At 38.7% G+C, this 10,934-nt stretch overlaps 1 protein-coding gene across 2 annotated transcripts; it reads left to right on the top strand.

The window, feature by feature from the left end:
• The first annotated feature begins 5,766 nt into the window (after positions 1 to 5,766).
• On the top strand, positions 5,767 to 8,369 carry LOC131948615 (uncharacterized). Of its 2 annotated transcripts, XM_059310338.1 has the most exons (3): positions 5,767 to 5,818; positions 5,966 to 6,612; positions 7,363 to 8,369. In XM_059310338.1, the coding sequence occupies exons 2-3, from the start codon at positions 6,004 to 6,006 to the stop codon at positions 7,393 to 7,395; spliced, it is 642 nt and encodes a 213-aa protein (XP_059166321.1). In that variant the 5' UTR covers positions 5,767 to 5,818; positions 5,966 to 6,003; the 3' UTR covers positions 7,396 to 8,369. The 2 variants fall into 2 exon arrangements, with proteins under 2 accessions (XP_059166321.1, XP_059166241.1); XM_059310258.1 differs by lacking the exon at positions 5,767 to 5,818 and having other exon boundaries at positions 5,939 to 6,612.
• Positions 8,370 to 10,934: the final 2,565 nt, after the last annotated feature.

Below are 10,934 nucleotides of genomic sequence, written 5' to 3'. Positions count from 1 at the left end.
AAGATTTTGTATTTCATTGTGCGCCCGCCGCCAGTCCTGAGTACCCTCTTCTTTGACATTTCACTTTTAAAGAAAAAAGCACTTTACTTGTACATTATGTTTTCTATACATTAAGCTGCTTCCGCGCATTACTACCCGACCAAAAATTGCTTAGAACACAATACGCTCCTTCGGCATAGCACTCGCACAGTACGCTAAACTCCAAAGGGGCGTATAGCATATACGTGTTATAGCTGGGGACTATATATCCAGCATTTAAGCAGTGAGAAGGTTTATACTACCATCATGTTCCTCTCAAATCATTCAGTAATTCATCCTAGAGTTTCGAGTTTCGACTTAAAGCACGACGACATCAACGCATAACAATAATTCAACAGGATATTATTTAACGTCACTATTAATTGCACTATATAACTACACATGACGACTTGAACAAACGATACTAAGACTTGATTACATTCACGACCTCACCCTAACACAACACGACACAAGACTCCCTAAACTTCTTTCCGGCAACAACGAACCTACACTGAAATTTCAAATTCTTGCGTACCGCGTCTATAATTAATGCGTTCATTATATTTTTTGCACAAACATGCTTGATCAAACAAATATCATAACAATAAGGGGCCTATAATTGTTCTTTGTTTTAAGTTTTGAGCTGTACTGTATTTTACTCATTAGTTTCTGGAACCAAACTTTCTTGAACAAGTTTGTCGTAACTCTCTTTTTTTTTTTAAATTCTGTAACCCTTTTTTTCAAAGAACATGGTGCTAGGGTAATTTTGACAATGGGTCCATTGTAGGAGTCGTTTTGTCATGGTCCGTTTTGACGGAGCACCTTTTCTCGTTACAAGTCGTATTAACACTACAAAATGTATAATAATGTATGATTTTGGAATGTAATAACATATTCTAAATTAGATCGGGAAACTCCAGGCGTTTTTGACGTCAATATGAAGCTAGAGGAAAGATTTTACTCTTAAACCATCAGATAAGAGTTCAAAACAGCTTAAAATATTAAAACTCATGTAAACATTATAAAAATCTGACCACGACTAACCGCTAATAAAATATACAGTTTTTAAACTGCATGAATTAAATGGATAAACTAAAACGTGACAAAAACTAAGGGACACGCACACACCTAGCAAGTTAGCTGATTAACTATTTTGTTATATTAAGGGGTTTAAAATCGACCCGCTCGATCGCTATTACTATTTGTATCCTGCTCTACAGTTCAGCTTTATAAAGGGATGTAACTGTATCAAAAATGTAAACACCCTTCTCCCCATTATTCACTTAAATAGAAACGAAAATTATGAAACAAACTTTTTAATAAACAAAACATTCTGTATATTAAAAACTATTTCGATCAATCAAATAAATATTCCTATATAACTAAAAGTAAACTATTTTTTATAAAGGTGTAAGTAAAAAAAAATAACTGCTGTAAAATTTGCCTTTGTGCCCTGACTGACAAGGTGACAAAGTGCGACATTTTAGAGACATTTATTGTTTATTTTTAATAGTTCAAAAACAAAATTGTTTTTCGACGGCTATTAAATAACTCGAGATAGAAACCAATTAATACCACTTAGAAGAAAAGTGTAAGTGTGTTTAGGTTGAGAGTGTGAGTGTGTATGTGTGTGTGACAGTGTGAATGTGAGTATGAGTATCATTTTAAGTGTGTGTGTAAGTGTGAGTGTGAGTATGAATGTGATTGTGAATGTAAATGTGATTGCGATTGCGATTTTGATTGTGAGTGTGAGTGTAAGTAATAGCATAAAAATGGGTGTGAGTGTGAGTGTGTGAAAGTGAATCTATGTGTGAGTATGAGTGTTAGTGTGTGTGTGTGTGAATGTGAATGTGAGTGTAAGTTTAAGATTAAGGGCATGCGCATGTACATATTCATGTTCGTATGCATGTGCATGTTCATGTGTATGTGCATGTGTGTGTGCAGGTACATATAGATGTGCATGTACATGGATATATGCATGTGCATGTGCATGTGAATACGTATGTGCATGTGTACGTGTACGTGTAAGTGCGTGTGCGTGTGCAGGTGCAGATGCAGATGGATGTGGATGTGTATGTGTATGTGTATGTGTATGTGTATTTGCTGTGCATGTGCATTTGTATGGGCATGTGCTTGTATAAGTGCATGTGCATGTCCATGGGCAGATACAGATGTTACTATTTCTCCGCCTCTTCATACTTTTCTTTAGTTATTGTAGCAAAACTTTTTTCTATAACATTATTGGGTGTGCCAGTTGTCTGATCAGAAAGGTGATTACCTTACATTAGTATGTTTAATCCTCCAACACCTGATGCAGGTGATATTATTATTATGTTATAGCTAATATTTGGGGAGTCAAACATTAGTGCTGGATAAAAAAAAAATATACTTCAATACCATAATATCTTGGTGTATTTAACTTTGAATTGGTGACATTTGATCACCATATTGTTTTCCTAAATGAGACATTACGTCACAGAGTATGTTAAATTAATTTGTTTGAATAAATTATTTAACAGCAGAATACGTAATTGTAATGTTATCTGAATGTTTGGCCAATACTCATACATTTTATTTTTTTTTTTTGTCATATTGAGTGATTTAATTTTGTTAGTTATAATACATTTTAGTTTCAGCTGGTTTGCGACTTCAACTGGGTTAATGGTGAAATGTAAGTACTGATTTATTTTAATACATCAGTAAAGCTTTCAAAGCTAAATATGTGCACAGCACATTTGCTTGCTTAGATGTTCGCTTTGTTTTATTAGAGAGTATTTACCAGCGCTAACATTGCCTTTTTATTCTGTTATGAAGAACTTGATTGCGCTTAGCTTACTTCCGTTGTCTTCAGACAATGTTCGGCTTTTTGTCGACTCGACCAAGCCTCCATCACAATTAAGGATATGTGTGAACTGGCTATGCGCCAATTAGGCCATTGACACCGATTTCAGCCTGCTTTTCCTTTTGGATTTGTTTCCATAGCCTTTATCCAACCAAGAACAAACTACAAGGCAGCAGTTGTTTGATTTTGGAGTTTTCTCTCCTAAAAGAGTGGCTGTCCCCAGCTAACGAGTCTCATCAGCCCGAGGGTTCGACCTCTAGACTTTTCGGTTTAGCAACAATGAGCTTTACCGACTCGAACACGCCAACCCCCCTGCACTTTATCAATACACGCTGATTGTATAACTATTTTTTTCCAACCACAAAACAATCTAAAAAAATTTTTTTTACCCGATCTAAGGTTTCTATTTAAAGGCAAGTAAAACATTTTGTTCTGATTTATCAAGGGAAATAATCGGCAATAAATGAAACAAAAGTTAAGTAATTTGTACACTTTTAAAATGTTTGTGAAAGATGATACATTTTCTTTGAATTTGTTTATTCCACGTTATTTAAAAGTTATTTAAAATCCGACTTAGACAAAAATAAAGTAATTAGCTACAGACCCATCTCTCTCTTATTAAACTACTGACAAAAACATTAGTGAAGAAGATTGAGCCTGTTATAAAAAAAGTAATAGACCAAGACCAACAATTCAGCCTGAAAGGTAGGTACATACAAAAGTATAAAAGTAAGTGTGTGACACACATATGGGAAACAAAGGTGGCTGGGGATAGTTCTGACCACTGAACATTTTAGTGTGAATTGCACTAACCTACACGCCTGTTCGGAGTACCAATCGTATGAATAAGTTAAACATCTCTCGATAAGACACTTTGTAGATTTCAAATTATAAAATACATTCTAAAAATCCCACTAAAATTAAAAAATTCACAAATAAAAAAAAAAAAAAAAAAAAAAAAAACGGGAAAAATTACGCACAAACTAAACAATTATAAAAATTACAACACTACGATTTTCTCTTGAGCAGCCTTAGTTCATACGTGCATCATTACCCCAGATCATTTTTTTAGCCACAAAAACACAATAGGCTACCTGCTAAGTTCAAGAGAAAAAAACTAACAAAAATATTAAGGAGTTCATTTTCAAAAACACAATCAGGATTATTGGCAACCAAATCATGATACAGAATAAACAAATCGGGGTGATAGTTTTACACGATATTAACACGAAAACAACGCCTTCAGACTAAAAGATTTGGAGTTATAATAGAACCGCACTACCGCCCACTAGCACAGTACTATATAGGCCAGGGGTCTCCAAACTTTTCAGCCCAAGGGCCGCATTAACTATCAAATATCAGTTCGGGGGCCAGAGCTTCTAACAGACATGTCTTTGAGGTGGTTGAGCCCCCCCCCCTTCCCCCGAAGAGCGTCTACCCCCCACCCCCCGACGAAATATAATTATGTAGAATATATACGAATTTCAAGTGTCCCTCCCCGGAGAAAAACAAATCTGAAAGAAACATTGTCGGGGGCTGACAACACACTCGAGGTCCAAATTTGTTCTCAAATTGTTCTTCACGTATTTCAATCTTAAAAATGTTTGTTCACACAGGGATGTTGTTCCGAAATTTGAATGGTACTTTGATGCAAAAGTTTTAATATTAGGAAAATCTTTTGGGCAAAAACTTTTAAAGACCCACCGACGTTCTTTGAATGTGTCTCTAAGTAGGTAATTTGCTTGCAATTCAACGACCTCCAGCTGCAGTTCATTTGCTTCAAATGAGTTTCGAAAGAATCTCACTACTGAAACCTTGTTTGTATCTTTGAACATGTCTCTGAGCCCATGTGACCTTATTAAATTCACCATCTTCACAAATGTCTGCGACACAGCGGGCAAAGGTATTTGAAACAAAGCAACATTTTCAAATTGTTTAGAATTTTATGGGCAAAGTTCCTCAGCTACCTCAAACAAACATTGATTCTTTCGTGGACATACAGAGCTCCGTGGGCCGCATATGAGGACCGTAGTTTGGGGACCCCTGATATAGGCCATAGCATAAACACCATTCTAAAGACAAACAATATGACACAACATTACTGATGGACAGATATAGGTAGCTTCTAGCGAGACGTTTTAAAACAGACAGAAACATTACAGGGTAAAACACAAACAAAATAATACCTTTACATAGCAGGATAAAATGGACCAGAGATTTCAACACTATAGACATTAGCGATACAATTAGAAACCTTCACAATAAAAAGATCACAAAAAAGTAAGAGAAATAGGATACAGACTAATTAACAACACGACACCTATCACTAGGAACAACATAACAAACACACACTTCAATACAACATGTCAAGTATGTAAGCAGTAGGCCTACATACACGAAACAGAAAGACATATAGGCCTATATCTGGATGGCACAACGCTAAAAAAAAGGTAGGCAAACTCTATGGGCAATACTGAAAACAACAAAAGCGCTTAATATAGCCACTACGCTTAATAACAGAATAAAAATTACGGCCATAATTTAAAATACAATTATATAACTGTTACGTCCCTTACATGTCCCCTGCTTGTGTGTGTGTGTGTTGTGTGCTGGAACGACAGGTACCCTCCCTTTGGTGTATAGTTGTATCCCTTGGTTGAGTGTGTTTACATGGAGCGAGAGGTGTTCACGTGAGGTGTGTCAGGTGACGGGTGTCAGAGCGTGTGCTAGTGTGTGAATAAGTTAGTTGTAGTGTGGCTGTGGACGTGGAACGTGGAACGTGGGGGGTTGAGATCTGGATGTGAAGTTGTAGTGTGGCTGTGGACGTGGAACGTGGAACGTGGGGGGTTGAGATCTGGATGTGAAGTTGTAGTGTGGCTGTGGACGTGGAACGTGGAACGTGGGGGGTTGAGATCTGGATGTGAAGTTGTGCTGTGGCTGTGGACGGGGAGACGTTGAGTATCTTGTTATTTTATGTTGTAGACTCCATTTGCTCTTTTATTATTCTTATTACTGTATATATTTATATTAAACATCTTATTGTTATTATTATATTTATATAGTGTTAGTCGTCTTTGTTTGTCGCTACATATATATATACCCTAGATTCCAGAACCCAACATTTGGGGGCTCGTCCGTTTAGCATGGCTACTACCAGGAGTGCCAGAAGACAGCTAATAAGTGATTTGAAGGAGGAGGGAAAGCTAATTGGGCTGACCGATGACAGTTTGGCGGAGTGGGTGAAGGAAGAGTTGAGGAGGGTGGAAGATGCGAAGGTCGAGGTTGTAGCAAAGGTATGTAACCCTGTACCCCGCTTGAGGGATGTGGCGGCGATGACGGTGGACGAAGACCTGGGTGCGTATGTGAGGCATTTTGAGAGTCAGGCAAAGAGACAAGGCATTGACCCCAAGGACTGGTCGCTCCTTCTGACGGACAAGATGAGTGGACAACTGAAGACTTTCCTCGTTGAGACGGGACTGAACTTGCATCAGGACTTCGAGTCAGTAAAGGTAAAGTTATTCACGCACGCAGGTTTCAACGAGGAAAAGTATAGGGTCAGATTCCACCAGCTGGTACCAACACACGACGATATGAGAAGCTTCGCAGTCAACACAGAAGCCGCGTTGAGAGCGTGGGTCCGGCAGTCGGAGACAAAGGAAACGTTTGAGGACTTGGTGAACCTCCTGATTGTTGATCGGATAAAATCGGTGGTCACATGTGATCTGTTGGAGAGGCTGAATGGTGCTGCTAAGGTAAGTGTGGAAGATAATCTTAAAGTTATTGATAACTATAAGAGCACGCAAATCGCTAGAGTGACGAGGCCAGTAAATCAAACCCCTCCGTACGTCGCTGCAAGTTCTACAGCAGAGAGGATACCCTGGCAAAACACGACACCGCGATCTCCAGGACACCACACTTGCCCTGGTGTACAGCCTATGTATGGTGTTAGGAAGGTCAGTCTGAGCAGTAAATGTTTCACATGTGGACGTTATGGACACTATGCCAGGGATTGTCATAGCAATAGTAATAGCGGCTTTACTTGGCGAAATAGATCAGAGAAAAGAGCTGTTGTGGAGTATGGAAACAACAAAAGACCTTATCGGTGCTACAAATGCAATGAACAAGGTCATATTGCCAAAGAGTGCAGTATGGATATAGATACAGGCGCCTGTTATAGCTGTAGAAAGCCAGGCCACATACAACGAAACTGTCCCAACGGGACCAGTAGAGCGAGCAACTGGCGTACTGAAAATGTACATCAACGATCAGATGATCTCAAGTGTAATTGCTGCGGTGGTGTTGGTCACATATCACGGGTGTGTCCCACAGCTCAGCGTGATATGTTAGGAAATTTTTCCCTGCTTAAAGACTCTCATATGAGAGTGAGGTAAAGCACGAAATTTGGAGGCGTATCCTTACAAAGGTAGTGTCCTTGGTAAGTTTTTTGTTAAGATAATTTATTCAATCAATGTTAATTTTTCTTTGTTTTTTTTTTTTTACAGAAGCTGTGTATGATGATTACGGGTTGGAGATGATTAATGTAGTTAAAACGGCTATCGAGAAGGGAACTCAGTTTGATCGCCTTTAAGGAAAGATGACCATCTATGGCGACGTACGCATCTGCCGATGGGCCCTTGCACTACAGGAATTAGCCTGTACTGTGAAACATATCAAGGGAACTGAGAACTTTGTAGCAAACAATCTATCAAGAGTGTTTTACGACAACTAGTGTATATGATATTGAGAAATTTATTATTATTGGAGATAGTATGATTATGTTAAAGAATTTACTATTGGGGCAATATAATATGATTATATTGAGAAATGTTTGAGAAAGGTATTACTGATGCAGTATAGAATGATTATGCTGATTAATTTTTTTTTATTGTGGCTTCTCACATGTATCATTATAGGTTGAGATAGTCAGACCACGAGCTTGGTGCCCGGCCGGAGAAAAACCATAGTCCACTCTCAGGACCGAATTGTTCAAGCTGGATGCGAGCCACAATCTGGACCAAACTGTCCAGGCTGGATACAAGCCACACTCTGGATCAAACTGTCCAGGCTGGATACACGCCACAATCTGGATCAAACTGTCCAGGCTGGATACAAGCCACACTCTGGATCAAACTGTCCAGGCTGGATACACGCCACACGGTCAAAACGAGGCTTCCTAAGGACTAAAGAATAAGTAGTCGAGCTCGGGCACCAACAGTGGCTAATGGAACAAGAAATATTTGATCTCTTTGAAGAAAAAGAGATCTGAAGGTGGAGGGGAGGGATGTTACGTCCCTTACATGTCCCCTGCTTGTGTGTGTGTGTGTTGTGTGCTGGAACGACAGGTACCCTCCCTTTGGTGTATAGTTGTATCCCTTGGTTGAGTGTGTTTACATGGAGCGAGAGGTGTTCACGTGAGGTGTGTCAGGTGACGGGTGTCAGAGCGTGTGCTAGTGTGTGAATAAGTTAGTTGTAGTGTGGCTGTGGACGTGGAACGTGGAACGTGGGGGGTTGAGATCTGGATGTGAAGTTGTAGTGTGGCTGTGGACGTGGAACGTGGAACGTGGGGGGTTGAGATCTGGATGTGAAGTTGTAGTGTGGCTGTGGACGTGGAACGTGGAACGTGGGGGGTTGAGATCTGGATGTGAAGTTGTGCTGTGGCTGTGGACGGGGAGACGTTGAGTATCTTGTTATTTTATGTTGTAGACTCCATTTGCTCTTTTATTATTCTTATTACTGTATATATTTATATTAAACATCTTATTGTTATTATTATATTTATATAGTGTTAGTCGTCTTTGTTTGTCGCTACATATATATATACCCTAGATTCCAGAACCCAACAATAACCACCCAGCTAAATTCATGGACACACTTAATGCCACTTTCAAATGTAGGGAAAAAATAATACAAACATATAAACAAATACAAAGAATAGAAAAGCGGGGTGGGGGGGGGGGGGGAATAATAATAATATTTATTTTAAAAAAGGAAAAAAATCGGTGATCATTTTAGCGAGACGGGTGATCTATTTCCCCATTGATCTACAGGTAAAGTAGAAATCAACTTTCGTATATATTTTGGGTTGTAACCCCCTTCACAAAGACATTTTAGGGAATGCCGACCAAATTAACTCTAAATCTAGTAATGTAGAAACAAAGTGCAAGGGAGACAACCAGTTAAATCTCTTCTTTACCAATTTTTTCACTCTCTTCAATTGTAAACGACAACCAGGCTCAAATCGTCTCTTAACTCCAAGACGGCGATTTACAGCTTGACGGCCAGGATAGAGTAGATAATCCTACCCCACACACCCACCAACACCCTTGCTCTGCTCTAGGAGGATTAACAAACATTGACAACTACCTTCGCGAGATCGCCCTTCCTCTCCCCACACATATCTCGACCAAAAATAAAGAAAGAAAAAAACAGAACACGACAATGAAACGTAACTAACATAAAGCACATCCGGTTAGGAGACGACGAAGACGATACTGTAGCGAATGGTAAATGAAGTGCATCAGAGCATAGGACGTGACAAACTTAACTGATAGCTCAGATAAACTCGTGGAATGTCTGAGCTACGGTGACCGAACTACACTAACACGGACAGATTACACTACCTTAGGGACCACGAGGAGATAGCTACAAGACAGTTTAAAAATGAAAACATGTTTGAACACACTAAGACAACAAACGACGAATCGCTCGCTGACTCAGTTGTTGATGACAGTAAGGCGACTGGTAAAAGACGAGACCACACAATCATTCCACTAATGCAGTACGTATAGGAAAACTAAAAGCGCAAATTTGGCAGCCTACCGCCAAGAAATATTCCCCCCTCCATTGTAGACAACAAGGCAGGGAACAAGCACACAACACACTAAGGACTTGACGAGTACAAGACTTAAAGGGGAAGAATAAAGAGATCGACACACTGTACACTGGTTCAAGTAACACCCCTTGTTGTGCCTGCAATTACAAAGCAATAGACTGAACACCACAAGCATTACAAAAGTATACATCTCAGAGCCATATCAAGCCGTCATGCAACCGCAAGTATTTCCCCTTCTTTAAAAAATGTTATTTTATTTTATTTTGTTGATGCATTAAGATCTTAAGAACTAATCATATGAAATCTACTCTGTCTTTACTCTAGCTGCTCTTGCTCCCGAAAGGGAAGCCATCAAGTAATTGCGGAGTCAGACAGAAATCCAGGACTGTCTCCCTTTATATATACACTTTTTTCAAAATTAATACAAAAGTTTAAAAGGAGGACTGTGGCAGGTAGTAGGTGTAACTGAATAGGATGAATGATACTTCTGCTTTTTAACATAATAAAAATGTACATTGTAATTATTATCCCGCCGTTATAAAATACATGCTCTAATTCAGAAAAATCCCAACACCTAACTGAACCCGACCAGCATTTTACACAGACATCCTTTTTGTGTATTCCCTCTTCCTTACCGCCCCACACTCACCAATCTAAACCCGATTTCACTGTGTTTTCGTTTTCTTTCAGGAAGAATAGTTCAGTAACCATAATAAAAAAAACTCCCCAAAATCCATAACACTATGTATTTATATGTATATTTATGTACGAAAGACAACAGGATAGTTGTAAATTATAAATCTATCTACACCAGTCCTCATTATGTCGAATGATGAGTAAAGTAATGTAGTAGCGGACGCCTCTGGGATAACGTCAAGTCTGCTGATGAAGATTACAAGTCTTAGACATTAAAAAAAGAGACACAGAGACCATTTGAGCTTTATTTATCAGATTAGTCAACACAACACCATATTAAATGCACACACTGATTACGAGACTAATACCATTAAAATCCCAGTTGTTCAATAGTACTTTTGTTGTTTTTTAAAGTAATTTGTATTATTATTGTTCGAGAAAAGTGTATACCTGCCATAGCGTACGTCTAGATAAGTAGATCTATATATCTAAAAACATTTGAACGAAGTAGTTCATTCGTTCATATTCTAAAATTGAAAGATGACGACATTAGTTTTGTTTACTTTTCGGAGTTTAAACAATTGACATGAAACGACATTGCTTTTT

The sequence above is a fragment of the Physella acuta genome, unplaced genomic scaffold, assembly GCF_028476545.2.
Source record: "Physella acuta isolate Inbredline_101_S28 unplaced genomic scaffold, ASM2847654v3 ptg000007l, whole genome shotgun sequence".
Lineage (NCBI taxonomy): Eukaryota > Metazoa > Mollusca > Gastropoda > Physidae > Physella > Physella acuta.
The sequence above is the reverse complement of the archived record's forward strand: the minus strand, read 5'-3'. Positions and strand labels throughout refer to the sequence as shown.

Excerpts from the sequence above, each read along its gene's own strand:
- LOC131948615 (XM_059310338.1), top strand. The coding sequence starts at position 6,004 with ATGGCTACTACCAGGAGTGCCAGAAGACAGCTAATAAGTGATTTGAAG. Across the intron at positions 6,613-7,362 it reads GGCTGAATGGTGCTGCTAAG|AAGCTGTGTATGATGATTAC; the intron begins GTAAGTGTGGAA and ends TTTTTTTTACAG.